Raw genomic sequence first — 16,523 nt, forward strand, 5'->3', positions numbered from 1 at the left:
AAACCCTGACCAGAGCGCTAGTGTTCCGCACACAGAGGCGAGGAATCTCGGCATGCTGCGCTACGTGACTGAAGTGTCGAGCTAACGACTCGTGGAGAGGTGAAAGTGTTAGCGAAAGCGCGAGTGCCAAGCTGCCTAACACAAGCCTTTTGTTTTTCAGACGTCCTTCTCCAGATGGTCTGCGTTATGCGAGAGGTATTTTGGACGTTCAGGCTCGGACGTGTTCAGGGTTTTTTTTTTCTGCAGCGTAATATCGAGCGAGTCGAGGTTTTATTTGCGGACTGAGGCCTAGAGGATCAAAGCGAACGCCGGCAGCCTTTAACAGCGCAGGTGACTGTAAAGCCAGGTTTCATTACAGTGTGTTTCTCACACACACACACACACACACACATGCTTCTGCTTTCACTGGCCAGTTGGACTAAAATCTCCTGGCTTCAGCTCCAATCTTGTGAAATCATATTCTCCCAATAGTTCTTTTCTCTTCATGCCTTTATGTTGTGTTACCGGTTGTGTTATGATGTTGTGTTTAAATTCAACAACTTCTGTGTTTGTGTTCACATTTTTTCCCCATTTGAATTAAAGGAAAAAGACAGAAATAACACACAGAGAGTTCATCTCAACCCTCAGGTCCTCGATCAGATGCATGATAAGTGTCCGGTTGACATCACCTGGACATATAGCCCCGCCCGTAGACGTTAGGCCACGCCTCTTACTCTGAGTCTGCCATTGATGAACATTTGTGATGATTTTTGGATGAACTATTGCATTCGGGTTTGTGTAAGGCTGTGTCCCAAACCAGGGGCCTGGTGATGGTGTGGCCTATGTAGGGAACAGAGTGTGTGATTTCTGACACGCCCACAATGAGCTTCCCATTAGAGTCATGTTTAATAAACTCATTTTTAACTTGTGATGTCACACCGTGTAAACGTCACGAAGCCCTAAATTATTTTTATTATTATTATTATTTATTAAAATTAGATCAGAACTGATGAATGATTCATACATTTGATTGTTTTTGTAAACATTTTTGATTAATTTTTATATACATTTTAAAATAACTGACTTTTTTTCAAGACACTGGAATTGTAAAGTTAACAGAAATGTAGATTTATAATGAAGTGACAGTGACCACTGTGCTGTTAGAGAGTGTTAGATTCGGCTTTTTTATGTTTCTTTCATCGTCTCTTCGCTTTGATGTTTGTTACGAGCACAGTCCTGTGTGTGTGTGTGTGTGTGTGTGTGTGTGTGTGTGTAGGGTGTGTGCGCGCGCATATACTGTGTATGTGTACATTGAATGTAGCTCTCGTGCACGCGGTGACGTGACGTCTCTACTCTTTAATCTCTCCGTGTGTATTTTTGTGTGTGTGTGTGTGAGAGAGAGTGTGTGCGTGTGTGTGTGTGCCCGTGCGCACCCGTGCGCACCCGCCCGCGCGCGCGTCCGCTTTCTTGCCGCGCGCGCTCCCGCTTACTCTGACTCGCGGAGCTGCTGCTGGACAAAAAGGAGTCGTTAAAGAAAGAGTCGGAGAGAGAGAGAGAGAGAGAGAGAGAGACGGGATAATGGCGGAGCGGCGGTGGAGTTGAACAGCAGTATGAAGTGTTTATTCTCGAATCTGCTGCTTTTCTGCTCTTTTACTCTCAGTGTCGGTGAGTTGAAGCTCTTTCTAATCCTCTGCTTTTTACACACCGAGGTGCCAACATGGATCCTGAAACTCCACAGTCCTGAGATCATCAGTGTGCAGGAATAAAGACTCACACACACACACACACACACACACACGGAGCACACACATACACATACACACTCACACACACACACTCTTCACACTTTTCACACTTTTACACCGTCGAGTTGCCTCTTTAACGCTTTAATGTAACTTTAGCGCTGATCCGCGTCGGCTTTTTACTTTAGATCCGAAAACTCAGCTGTGGATTTTAACTTATTACTTTATTACTAACTAAACTACTTAACTTAGTCCCGGCTCTGGTTCCTCTTCTTCTACTGCTTCTTGTTAATAGTAGTTTAATCCTCGGTTACGCAGGAAAATCAGTGAAATATAGTGATTTTAAAGCGCTGAGAGAAAGTGTGTGTGTGTGTGTGTGTGTGTTTGCTCGTGCAGGCCTCTCTGAGTCCTCAGACTTAGGGGAAAAAACTCGATTTTGTTCCTCACACCATGTCTGAGAATAAAACACACACCAAAACTATTCACTCAGCGACTTGTTTAACACACACACACACACACACACACACACACACACACACATTGTGGGGCTCGGTAGCAATGTGTTAAAATGTGTACACCTCTAATAATTTGGCGGTTTGTTTGTTTGTTTGTTTGTTTAAGCCCTAGAGTTTTGAATTCCTGACATTACCAAAGAAAGAACATCTCAGGGACAAAGAAATGATTTAAGAAGCTGATGGTTGTGAGTTTTTTCGTTTTGAGATGTGAGCAGTGGGTTAATAACGATAATAACTCACAAATGATCATTATAATAATTGATCACATGTAGCATTAAGTCTTTATTAATGGATTACCGGAGATGATTGTAAGATTGTTCTGTTCTTTCGTGTGAGATTTCTTCTTCCGTCTGCTCAGTTTACAGTGTAGTGTCTCACACAGGGACTGTATTAAACACTTATTACGCTTTATTACACCTTTATATCACTTTTGCTTACACGGATCTCACTGCATCGTAGGTAAACAATAAACAAGACAATGACACTGAGTAACAGTTCCAGTGTTTTATTTACTAAAGAACGACTCGTCATGCTTTTTATCCATCTTCTGTTACGTTTCACTGACTTTCTGTTGTCAGGTTCTATCAGCTATAAAGACTCGTCCCCTCAGCAGTCTCTCTCTTTAGTCTCTCCCTTCAAGTTAATAAGAGAAAAATCTCAGCTTGTCATGTTACTACAGAAACCAAGTGTAAACGCCTCTGTCCTGAAGATGTGGAGAACTTCAAGCTCCAGCTTCACCTCTGACTGATACACAGCACTGACACTGGAGACTCCTTCACCACATCATACACACACACACACACACACACACACACTGATACACAGCACTGACACTGGAGACTCCTTCACCACATCATATACACACACACACACACTGATACACAGCACTGACACTGGAGACTCCTTCACCACATCATACACACACACACACACACACACACACACACTGATACACAGCACTGACACTGGAGACTCCTTCACCACATCATACACACACACACACTGATACACAGCACTGACACTGGAGACTCCTTCACCACATCATACACACACACACACACACACACACACTGATACACAGCACTGACACTGGAGACTCCTTCACCACATCATATACACACACACACACACACACTGATACACAGCACTGACACTGGAGACTCCTTCACCACATCATACACATCTTAAAAATATCAGCGATTATTATTAATCAAATTATTATTAATACAATTCATTTATTATCAGTGGAGTGTGTGCTGTACACGTCCCTGTGAATGGGCTGTTGCTATAGAAACTATATGAAATAAAACACTCAGGGATGCGCTGTTAGAGGAAAATAATCAACTTCAGGGTCACAACAATAACACACACACACACATACACACAGAGCTTAATATTTGATGATTTAAATAAGTAATAATGTCTCTAATCTCCTGATTCATAAATCTATCTGATTTCTAAAACATTAAATGCTTTGAATTTGGATATTTTATCTAAGTACTCATCATGTTGATCTGTCTGTGTGACTCAGGACTGAGGGCCTCAGGGCTCAAGGGCCCAGCAGTGGTAGCTTGGTGGACCCCCTCGAACTCACCACCTTCTGATCAGTCCAATGCCTTAACTACTAAGCCATCACATCCCCATACCCATTAATAATAATGGTTGATATTTTTTAAGGCGATGTGTATGTGTGTGTGTGTGTGTATGATATATGTGTCTGTATGTGTGTGTGTGTGTGTGTTTCTTGCACGTGCTGATGATTAGCTGATTCACTGTTTGGTTTGAGTTCAGAAGGTTTTGAACATGTGCACGACAGCCACAAACACGCTGTTTACATGTTTACATTCAATCTGTTTTTCCTCTGCCATTCACTTCCATACTGTGTGTGTGTGTGTGTCTGGAAAGCAGCTGCTGTGTGTGAAACTTTCTCTGTAGTTGAGGTTTAGGATGAGGAATGTTCTGGTGTTGAGGTGTCAATCATTCTTTCTTTTCTATCCATCCGTCCATCCATCATCCATCCATCCATTTGTCCATCCATCCATCCATCCATCCATCATCATTCCATCCACCCATCCATCCATCCATCTATCCATCCATTATGCATCCATCTATCCATTATGCATCCATCCATCATTATTCCATTCATCCATCATCCATCCATCCATCCAACGTCCGTCCATCCATCCATCATCATTCCATCTATCCAACCAACATCCATCTATCCTTCCATCCATCCATCCATCCATTCATCCATCCATCATCCATCTATCCGTCCATCCAACATAAATCAGGCATCCATCCTTCATGCATCCATCCATCCATCCATCCATCCATCAGTTTCTGTCGCTTCCTTTTCCAAGGTTTCTGCCTGGATCTGGAAGCTGTGCTGCGACGTTTATACTGAATTTTCTTCATTTGTGAATTTTTTTTTGTTATTAGAATTATTAAAGGTATTTATTTTTGCCTCTTATAGGGTTTGAAATATTTTTATATTTATGTTTATATCTTTTATTTTATGCATTTTGGTGTTTTTTCACCCAATCCCCGTGCTGCCTATCGTCTCTCAGAACTGTCTGGAGTGATGTGGATGAGCTTCTCGTCATTTCGTCCTCTTCTCCTCACGCACTGAAATATTCTCACTCAGATTATTTACAGAAATGTTGATGATGAGGTGGAGACGAGCTCAGAACACACAACGGGGTGGAGAGCGACTCTCTATAGCAGTCAGTAGGACAGAAATGGATCAGTGAGCAGAAACATGACCTTTATTTTTATTACATTTTTCTTCTCCTTTAAATCTGCCTGGAAAATCAGAGACGACTCCGTGGACAGATATCCGTGAGTAGAAACGGACACTGACGGAGCTGCTGTGTGTGTGTGTCAGTCTTCCATGTTTTAAGATTAATTGATGAGTTTATAACAGTTTATAAATTATGTTTAAAATATTTATTAACACCTATAACACTGTGTTCTTGCTTGTTGTCAGCTGCACATGAAACTGAAATCTGCACACACACACGTACACACGCACACACACACACTTATAATAATCATAATAATGATAACCATCAACATAAACCTCTTCATGTCACCTCCAGACCCGAATAATGTCTGATTTGTGTTCGTGTGTGTGTGTGTTAAAATGTGAAACGTCCAGGATATCAGCACACTCATGTCTCTGTTGGGATTTATTCCAGTCAGAAACAGAATGAAGGCACAGCGGGAGGTTTAGAGGTCACATGACCTGCAGTAGTGATAGGAGTTAGAGTAGTATAGCAGCCTTACTAACTTATTCTATAGGTGCAACAGCCGCTTCTGTCACCATGGCGACGCTTCATACCCGTGGTTCTGTTTGTGTTAAACTGCAGTGAGACTCAGTGTTCTGCTCCCTTACACTGTCAGGAATGTGAGAGGTGTTAATTAGTGTGATAAACTTATCAGTGTGTGTGTGTGTGTGTGTGTGTGTTTCCTGCTTTATAACTCCTCAATCTTTGAACCTGAACTGCACACAGTTAATTCTTAATCCAACGTCATCTCTGAGGAACAAAAGTCCAACATTTATTTACTGATCAGATTCTTTACCTCTCTCTCTCTCTCTCTCTCTCTCTCTCTCTCTCTCTCTCTCTCAGAGACATAGATAGCTAGAAGGAGAGTTTAATGAATAAATTGTTGGATTAATTGATTAAAATTCATCAGAAATGTTTGTAAATGAAATATTTTCACCGGAACATTTTTAATGCAGAGTTTTTAAAATGAGAAATGTGGCTTTGGTCTGTGAGGAACTCAGACGATGAAGTGTGAAGGTGTTGTACATGCTTCACGACTGGGTGTGTCATCTCACACACACACAAACACAAACACACACACACACACACATACGACCCCAGTGTGTGATTAGCGAGTGTGTGTGATGAGTGTAGTGGTGAGTCACTCTTGTTTCAATCCCTTGTGTGAAAGTGAGTTTCACTACACTGAAGATCTGTGTACCATCCATGTGTGTGTGTGTGTGTTTTGTGTGTTTTGTGTGTGGGAGTGGGGTGTGTGTGTGTGTGTGTGTATGTATGTTTGTGTGTGTTATGGCTCTAGGTTCATGTTGCTTACTGTGTGTAAGTCAGGTTCTCATGACAGGTTCTGCTGTTGGTTGTGGTTTGGATTTATCATTCTGTTTCACTGTGTGTGTGTTACAGGTGCTCCCCTGCTGCTCTTTGCTAATCGGCGTGATGTACGCTTGGTGGACGCTGAGTCGGTGCGCGCAGACTCGGCCGTGTTGGTCGGTGATCTGGAGGACGCAGCTGCGGTCGACTTCCTGTTCTCAGAGAGTCTGGTGTTCTGGACCGACGTCAGTGAGGAGGCCATTAAACAGACCTTCTACAACCAGAGCAGCAACGGTACGTAAAAAACTCAAGGTTCTCCACACAACTGGCTAACTGTCAGATGACTGAGATAATTGCAGCACGTTATTCAGGTTCTTACTGTAGTGTGTGTGTGTTTAGCGGTGAAAGAAGCAGTCCTGGGTTCCGGTCAGAAGGTGGTGGTTTCGGGTCTAGACTCTCCCGATGGTCTGGCGTGTGATTGGCTCGGACGGAAACTCTACTGGACCGACTCAGAGACGAACCGCATTGAGGTGGCGAACCTGGACGGAACGTCACGGAAAGTTCTGTTCTGGCAGGATCTGGACCAACCTCGGGCCATAGCACTCAATCCAGCACAGAGGTAACACACACACACTCAAACTCACTCACACTCACATACACTCACACACTTACCCACGCTGCTGCTGAGTTCTGGACTCTGATTGGTGGATCAGGTGTTGATTAATTCTCTCTAACAGCAGCTCTGACAGTAGCGCAGGTTTATATTAATGCACTCGCTCTGATATGTTACTCATCTCTCTGTCTCTCTCCGTCTCTCTTTCTCTCTCTCTCTCTCTCTCTCTCTCTCTCTGTGCCCCCTCTCTCTCTTTCTCTCTGTGCCCTCCCTCTCTCTCCATTTCTCTCTCTCTCTCTCTCTCTCTCTCTCTCTCTCTCTGTCTCTCTCTCTCTCTCTCGCTGTCTCTCTCTCTCTCTCTCTGTCTCTCTCTCTCTCTCTCTCTCTCTCTCTCTCTGTATGATAAAGGCATTATAGAGGGAACCAGACACTTTTCCTGGCTCTAAGCCTAAAGAAACACATCACACATCCTGCCACTTGTTTTTTTTAAGCGCTTGCTGCTGCTAGGTGAAGTGTTGACCGTGTGTATGTGTGTGTGTTTGGGAGGAGCCGGCAGTGGAAATGGCTCCGGTTACATGTTCCTGTCGTTTTCTCACACACTCACATACCTGAATAACTCCTTTTGGTTCTATAGCCTGAGAGAAACAGCACAGGAATGTCAGCATTAGCAGTTAGCACAGTTTAGCCTAGCGTTGTTAAAACCACATTCATACACACCACTCCACGTGGCTGGCTAACTCACTACCCAACTCCTTGTTGTTGTTGTTTTTTTTTTAGCCGGGATACAAACACAATAATTACCTTAACCTTATAAAACTTTCTAACAAGGTTTATTCTTTTTATTCTCAACAACAAAATGAAGTTAGCGGTGTTATTATAGCTCTCTAACTGAGAGACTTCACATCCAGCTAGTGATCTGCGTTTACTCGGGTTTTCTCAGCAAGCTGCTGGCAATGTCACTAAGACGGGAATTATCGCTAGCGATGCTAGCAAGCAGGTTTGATAGATGAAATGGTTTTAATGGTTCGTCCTATCAGCTACAATCAGTGTTTGCCTCAGTGACTCGTTCCACACACACACACACTTCTCCTCACAGAAACATCACCACATCAACAATTCCATGTTTTTTAATCTGTCTATGTGATCTGATCACTTGGCTCCGCCCACTTTACTCTAAAACGTGGACCCCGGAGCTCCGTGTCTCGTAGTGTTGCGAGTGAAAACTGGTTCTGGTTTAAATGCTGGATGAAGCGATAAACCCTTCGTAAGGATATGTTGATAAAGATGTAACTCGTGCCGATCGGTTGATTACTGAAAGACGCAGAAGTCACTCAGCTGATCCGATCTCATCACTGCAGCTTTCCTCCTTCCCATTACTAACCCCAGTGTTCTGTGGGGTTTTTTCATTTATTTCACTGGAGCTGATTTCTTGTCTTGTGGTTTGTAACATGTGTGTGTGTGTGTTAAAGACTGAGACAAAAACGTGTGTAATGACACGTGAGCACAGGAAAGGTGATGAGTGTTTCTGTGTGCTAATGGAGGAGAGAGATTTCCTCAGAACGTTGACAGGAAACACACACACACACACACAGCTCCGGGGTGAAGTCCGATTCACACGAGGTTCTGTGTGTCCGATTTGCCTGATCCGACTCCCATCGTGACTTTGCGCTTTGCTCAAGCTAACTGTCCTGTTTGTGTATTTGTGTGTTGTGTTTGAGGAATGAGATCATGGCGTGAGGACAGGAGTGTGTGTAAACACTAGCTGACTGGATTCTCCAAACACTGAGGATCAGATTCACAGAACAAAGAGTTAAAAGTGTGAATCAACGCTGAGTCGCGTCTTTAGCACTCTTCAGTCTAATGTGTGTGAATTTCACACATCTGGCTTCCATTTGATCATATTATTACAAAACCAAACACAACTTGTAGCCACACACACACACACACACACACGCAGAGGCTTTTCTCATTCTTTCAGTGTTCAGAGAAGACGAAGTGTCGCGTCTAATCTTTTCATCTCTGTGTTAGCGTGAGTGAGAGGTGGAGATTTCTCTCTGTCATGACTATTGTGTGTGTGTGTGTGTGTGTTACATCAGAAGTTGGGCTTTAGGTGCAGATGCGTCTCGCTTTTAAAGCTTTTGAAACACACTTGTTTAGTCTAGCAGTGAGATTGTGCTACTTTAACCTCCAGTCTCTTCCAGTAAACACTTAAAATACTGAGGCTCACACTTCTAACCTTGTGTGTGTGTGTGTGTGTGTGAGTGTGAGGCTCTTTTAAAGGTTTTTAATTCCTCCAAATCAAAACTGTTTAATAAGCAGCCGGTTTATACTTTAGCAAACGACGTGTTCAGAGTGTGTAGCATTAGCTAGCTCAGTGTTAGCAAAGTCAATATTGCTGTATTTGACACTAAAATGTTAAATCTAATTTTGTTTCCCAGTGGTCGTGGTTGTTTGATAAAGTGACGCAGATTTCAGCAGAGGTTTTGTGTCTGATGTGAACTGGGTTTATTTATATGTATCTGCTACTGTATGATATGAATATGTATCAATATGCAAATTAGTAAACGCCCCCACCTCCACCTCCTGCTTGGGCAGATGTTAAGATGTTTATAAGATGATGGAGTGCAGAGTGTGTGAGCAGATGGGTGCTGAGCTGAGCTGAGCTTACTGATTCATTACCTAGGAGACGGATATCTTTCCTATTTGTGTGTTTAAAAATATTGGCACCTTCCTCAGGAAGTCGATGGACAAGCTGTTTATTAATAGTTTATATTAGAACGCTGATGTCACTTTTACACAACACACAGATTCATCAAAGAATTAATATTAAAAGAATAAAAGTTGATCATTGGTGTGAAATCTAAACGTGTGTGTGTGTGTGTAGGTACATGTACTGGACGGATTGGGGAGAGGAGCCAAGGATCGAGCGCTCTGGGATGGATGGAAGCAGCAGGAAGGTGATTATAGAGGAGGATATTTATTGGCCCAATGGCCTGACTATCGACCTGGACGAGCAGAAGCTGTACTGGGCCGACGCCAAACTCAGCTTCATCCACAGAGCCAACCTGGACGGCACGGCACGGTATGACACACACACACACACACACACACACACTCACACTCTACCAAGCTCTCTCTTCCTCTGTACCCTGCTGTAACCTGACCCTGCTAGGCATTCTGGGTATTATTCGGCCCTGAGGCACAGGTGGACGTCTTGTTTTGTTATGGAGAGACGTTACAGTGGGGATTAGTCACTCCTCTACTTTCTGCTATATCAAGAGCTTCATTAATGTTTTATTAACGCTCTCTGGGCAGCTGATCAGGTCACTTTCACTTTTTCTCGACAAGAAACTCAGTGTCCTCATGTGGAGCTCGCACCGTGAAAACGTCTTATTAAACATTCTGGTCGTCATGGCAACCGATAACAGCAGCGCATAGCAAAGCCTATGCTTAAGACATGAACTGGTCGGGGACCCAATTTATACAACTTAATAAAATACACATCTCTCCTGTAACCACTACACACACACACACACACACACACACTTGATTCCTCTAGCTTGTGTCCTGTGTTCTTTCCTCTCCTTTATGTTTATTGATTCCTCTGCATTCTTCTGTCTTCTCTTTCATTCGCCCTAGGATCTGTTTGTTTCTTTTTTGTTTTTTTCCTCTTCTTTTGCATTCTGTTCTGTTCCTTTCCCCTCTTTCCTGTCTTTCTCCCTCTCTCTCCTTCTCTTTCTCCCTCCCTCTCTCTCTCTCTCTCTCTCTCTCTCTCTGTTTCTCCGTCTCCCTATCTCTCTCTCTCTCCCTCTCTCTATCCCATCTCTCTTTCCCATCTCTCTCTCTCTCTCTCTCCGTCTCTCTTTCCCTCTCTCTCCCTCTTTCTCTCCCTCCCTCTCTCCCTCCCCCCCCCTCTGACTCTCACTCGTTCTGTTCTTTTTGCACTTCACCTTGTGCTGTTAGTAACACAAAGGTTTAACAGAACGTCGGCTCTCTTTCATGTGTGAGGTTCCGGACACCTCTGATTAATGACGGGGTTTACGGAGCTCCAGCTCACTTCAAACGAACCGCTGCCTCCGAACGCTCGTTTACGTCAAGAGCTGTGAGAAATCTGGATGTAATTACGTTTTTTTCTCCCCTCGGTTCTTCTGGACAGCTCCTTTATTTGCAGGCTGCTAAAAAGCCGGTGCTGTAGGACGTTCAGGTTCCCTCTGAGTGTGTGATTAATGAGCTCTTCTCTCTGTCTGCTGAAGTAAACATCTAAGCGAGCCTGGTCCTGCTCCTGCTCCTCCTGCAGTCCTGTGTTTACTCACACTCGTGTTTTTTCACAGCAGACAGCAGATCTGTGCTTTTCATTAACAGAGAATTTTATCAGGAATTTCACTGAAGTGTTTTAATGTTCTAAGATGTTCAGACTGGAGTGTTACAGAAATAACCTTCCTACAACGCTTTAAAAACATCTGAGTCACACTGTTCTTAGAGCGTTCACCTTTATAAAGAATCTGGCAGATTAAATGTAATTAAGATGTCATTAAGTGTGTGAGGTGGGGTGTGGGTGTGTGAGATGGTATGTGATGGTGTGCATATGGTGTGTGTGTGTGTGGTGTGTGTGTGAAGTGGGGTGTGTGTGTGTGGTGTGGGTGTGTGGTGTGTGTTTGTGTGTGTGGTGTGTGACGTGTGTGTGGTGTGTGACGTGTGTGTGTGTGTGTGTGTGCGCATGTGGTGTGTGTGTGTGTGTGGTGTGTGACGTGTGTATTGTGTGTGTGTGTGTGTGTGGTGTGTGACGTGTGTATTGTGTGTGTGTGTGTGTTGGTGTGTGATGGTGTAAACACTCTTCCACACACCTGCAGAGTTTTATATCAAGCTCAGCAGGTCTGTTGTTCTGAACCCCTGGGAGATCTGACTCCACTTCCTCATTTCAGTCTTCTGTCTCTTCATCTAATCCCACACTGACACGATGATGTGGAGATCAGAGCTTTGTGGGAGTTCACCATCTCCTGCAGCACTCCATGTTCTTCCTCTTTGCTGAAGATGGTTCTTTATGACTCGTGGTGGTGCTGCACCAGACTTCTGATCAGACCTCCCTGATGGTACAGCATGAGAGATATGTATCTGCTTCCATATCTCAGCACTGAGAAGATCACTTATTCTGACCAGATCTCCAACTCCATGTGCAGAAATGCAGCCCAAAACCTGAAGGAACCTCCAGCATGCCTCACAGTTCCGCTCTCCAGCCCATCAGGGGCAGGCTGTCTTGTGTTAGAGGCAAATATTTCACATATTGTCTCATCAGTCCAGAGCACCTGCTGCTGATCTTCTGCACCTCAGCTTTGTGCTTTTGTGCATAGTTGAAATGTTTGGCCTTGTTTCCATGATAGAGGCTTTTTAGCTTCCATAAAGATCACTTCTGATCAGATTTCTCCAGCAGGCCATAGATGGGTGTATCAAGGTCTCACTGGTCCTACTGGTTTGTGCCAGGTTTGGTGGTGCTGCTGGACATCTGAAACATCATATGTTTCAGTCTAGATGTTGTGTCGTTGTGTTGTTGATCTTTGCACCTGTTTGCTGTAATTGTAAGTGTAATCATGCTCTGGATTATATACTTACACACCCCCTGAGTATGTCTGAGAGAGAACCTGAGGTGTGTCTCACAGCACCGAGGATCTGGTGAAGGTTTCTGCTGTTTTCACACTTTTTCACACATTTGTTGTTAATTGATAAATAAATAAATAAATAAATAAAAAGTCCTCAGAATTGCTCAACCTTTTGCACATTACTGTGAGTACACACTGATCAGCCATAAAATTATGACCACTGAGAGGTCAAGTGAAGAACACTGATTATTATCTCCTCATCATGGCACCTGTTAATGGGTGGGATATATTAGGCAGCAAGTCAACATTTTGTCCTCAAAGGTGATGTGTTAGAAGCATGAAAAATGGGCAAGCTTAAGGATTTGAGCGAGTTTGACGAAGGGCTGAATTGTAATGGCTAAGACGACTGGATCAGAGCATCTCCAAAACTGCAGCTCTTGTGGGGTGTTCCCGGTCTGCAGTGGTCAGTATCTATCAATAGTGTTCCAAGGAAGGAACAGTGGTGAACCAGAGACAGGGTCATGGGTGGTCAAGGCTCGTTGATGCACGTGGGGAGTGAAGGCTGGACCATGTGATCCAATCCAGCAGACGAGCTACTGTTGCTGAAGAAGTTAATGATAGAAAGGTGTCAGAATACACAGTGCATCACAGTTTGTTGCGTATGGGGCTGCATAGCTGCAGACCAGACAGGGTGCCCATGCTGACCCCTGTGCACCACCGACAGCACCGATAATGGGCACGTGAGCATCAGAACCAGACAACGGCGCAATGGAAGAAGGTGGCCTGGTCTGAGGAATCACGTTTTCTTTTACATCACGTGGATGGTCAAGTGCGTGTGTGTCTCTTACCTGTGGACCGCAACTTACAGGACTTAAAGGATCTGCTGCTAACATCTTGGTGTCAGATACCACAGCACACCTTCAGGGATCTAGTGGAGTCCATGTCCTGACGGGTCAGGGATGTTTTGGTAGCAAAAGGTGGACCGACACAATATTAGGCAGGTGGTCATAATGTTATGCCTGATCGGTGTATATGCATCGTGAAAGAAGACCTTACCACAGGAAACTTCATTAGCACTTTATTTTTTAAAACTGCAAAATTAACTTCATGTGTGATCATACGTGAGCTTCTCTCATGATGTTGTTTATACATAACGTGTGTTTGTGATGTTTGTGATGCCGGAGGCACAGGTGTGACGCTAAGGCTTTGTGGATTTTGTGTTTATGCAAATGTTGGATTTATTTATTTATTTTTAATCTTCATTATCTCCAGTTATTTGAAACCAAACATCAGAGTGAGATTAGACGTCAGAGCTCACAGAGTATTCATGTGTAAATGAGTGAATGTTAGAAGGTGGGATGAGGATGTGATGTGGTCCTGAACATTGTTAAACATTTAACATTTAAATCATCAGAAGTGTGTGATTTACGTCTTTAGTTCAGTTTCATCATAAAAGTGTTAGACTTCTACAGGTTTTCTAAAATTACTTTATTATATATTCTTTATTTCTTTTAGAAGCTCAGAATGAAGACAGCTGATAAAATGGGGGATTTTTACAATTTCTAGCTTTTTCAGTTTCTCTTATATCACTGAAGTCCAGTATTCAGTTATTTAGCTAGATGGGTTTTATTTGTAGTTTGTTTGTAAACCTAAATATCAGGAGTTGATTCAAAGAATGAAAAAATGCCTTCAGACACTATGAACTGAAATGTTGGTTATAAGAACAATAATATTAGAGGAACTCCAGATGATGTCAGAGTTCAGAAATAAGTCTTGTGTTGAGACTGTACACACTGAATACTGTACACACTGAATACTAAACACCCTGAATACTAAACACCCTGAATACTGAACACACTGAATACTGAACACCCTGGATACTAAACACCCTGAATACTGAACACACTGAATACTGAACACACTGAATACTGTACACACTGAATACTAAACACCCTGAATACTGAACACACTGAATACTGAACACTGTACACTCTGAATACTAAACACCCTGAATACTGAACACCCTGGATACTAAACACCCTGAATACTGAACACACTGACTACTGAACACTGTACACTCTGAATACTAAACACCCTGAATACTGAACACACTGAATACTGAACACACTGAATACTGAACACTGTACACTGAACACACTGAATACTGAACACACTGAATACTGAACACTGTACACACTGAATACTGAACACACTGAATACTGAACACACTGAATACTGAACACTGTACACTGAACACACTGAATACTGAACACACTGAATACTGAACACTGTACACACTGAATACTGAACACACTGAATACTGAACACACTGAATACTGAACACTGTACACACTGAATACTGAACACTGTCCACTCTGAATACTGAACACACTGAATACTGAACACTGTACACACTGAATACTGAACACACTGAATACTGAACACTGTACACTGTCCACTCTGAATACTGAACACACTGAATACTGAACACTGTACACACTGAATACTGAACACACTGAATACTGAACACTGTACACACTGAATACTGAACACTGTCCACTCTGAATACTGAACACACTGAATACTGAACACACTGAATACTGAACACACTGAATACTGAACACTGTACACACTGAATACTGAACACTGTCCACTCTGAATACTGAACACACTGAATACTGAACACTGTACACACTGAATACTGAACACACTGAATACTGAACACTGTACTCTCTGAATACTGAACACACTAAATACTGAACACTGTACTCTCTGAATACTGAACACACTAAATACTGAACGCTGTACACACTGAATACTGAATACTGCCTGTGAAGCACTGACTGTTGTTATTGTTGTTGTTGTGTTTAGAGAGACAGTGGTGGAAGGGACACTCACACACCCGTTTGCTCTCACACTCTTTGATGAGACGCTATACTGGACAGATTGGCAAACTCGCTCCATTCACGCCTGCAACAAACACACAGGCAACAACCGCAGAGAAATCCTCAACGGCATCTACTCACCCATGGACATCCAGGTGCTGGAACAGAAGAGACAGCCTTACAGTGAGTGTTTATTACACACACACACACACACACACACACACACACATTCACACACACACCTGAGGTAAAATGCCTTCCCATTCTATATATGGGAATGTTTGATGTGTTTCTAAATCCTATAGCGCTCTATAAGTAGGAAGAAGGAAATGTTTGTACTCAACCTGACAGGATTTCTGAGAGTTCTCTTGTTAATGTTAACCCGCTGTCTTAATTTAGCTGAACTGACAAGAGGTTCAGGTTAAATATATAAATGTTTTGTATCTTCACTGCCAACATTAGCAGGCTAGCTAATAATTATATAATGCTGTAACACAAGAGGGTTCAATAAAGTAGGTATAGCTAGCTAGCCAATAATTAGCTGAACTGACAGGATTTCTGAAAGAATGTTTAATAATTTTGATAAATCTCCATGACCTTTACTGCTTAAAATGACATGAGATGTTCAAGGTAATGTGCTAAATTTATTAATGATAAATGTTCAGCTCGAGTTAGTTACTTAGTTAGTTGTATAGTTAGTCATTTTCTTCCCATCTGTTTTTTATTATTCATTTCTCCCAGTCATGTTTCTGTGTGCCCAGATGTTAACGAACATGTGGTTTGAGAAATTTTGCACATTGAGCTAAAGTATCCTGCTAGCTAATGAGCTAATCAGCAGTTAACATATGAGATTAATGATCCATTAGCAGACTCGGTTAAACCCATGTGACCTCCAGCTCTGTGCTCCAGACAACAGAGGTTCAGCACACACACACACACACACACACACACACACACACGTTTCAGTTGTGTTTTAACAGCGTGTTTCCTCCTCAGTCCACACGCCCTGCAGTGATGGAAACGGAGGATGTTCTCACCTGTGTCTGCTCTCGCCCTCGCCTCCGTATTACAGCTGCTCCTGTCCCACCGGCGTGAAACTCC

General features: G+C 43.0%; 1 protein-coding gene across 1 annotated transcript in view; it reads left to right on the forward strand.

The window, feature by feature from the left end:
• The first annotated feature begins 1,456 nt into the window (after positions 1 to 1,456).
• The window catches only part of lrp5 (low density lipoprotein receptor-related protein 5), a 41,039-nt gene continuing 25,972 nt past the window's right edge, over positions 1,457 to 16,523 (forward strand). The window contains exons 1-6 of the mRNA XM_058396874.1: positions 1,457 to 1,644; positions 6,424 to 6,624; positions 6,730 to 6,949; positions 9,828 to 10,025; positions 15,409 to 15,605; positions 16,419 to 16,523. The exon at positions 16,419 to 16,523 is cut by the window's right edge and continues 27 nt beyond it. Coding sequence (XP_058252857.1) covers positions 1,590 to 1,644; positions 6,424 to 6,624; positions 6,730 to 6,949; positions 9,828 to 10,025; positions 15,409 to 15,605; positions 16,419 to 16,523 — 976 coding nt within the window. The 5' untranslated portion in view covers positions 1,457 to 1,589. The remainder of the gene's footprint in view (positions 1,645 to 6,423; positions 6,625 to 6,729; positions 6,950 to 9,827; positions 10,026 to 15,408; positions 15,606 to 16,418) is intronic.

This window comes from Hemibagrus wyckioides, linkage group LG08, assembly GCF_019097595.1.
Source record: "Hemibagrus wyckioides isolate EC202008001 linkage group LG08, SWU_Hwy_1.0, whole genome shotgun sequence".
In the NCBI taxonomy this organism is placed as follows: Eukaryota; Metazoa; Chordata; class Actinopteri; order Siluriformes; family Bagridae; genus Hemibagrus; species Hemibagrus wyckioides.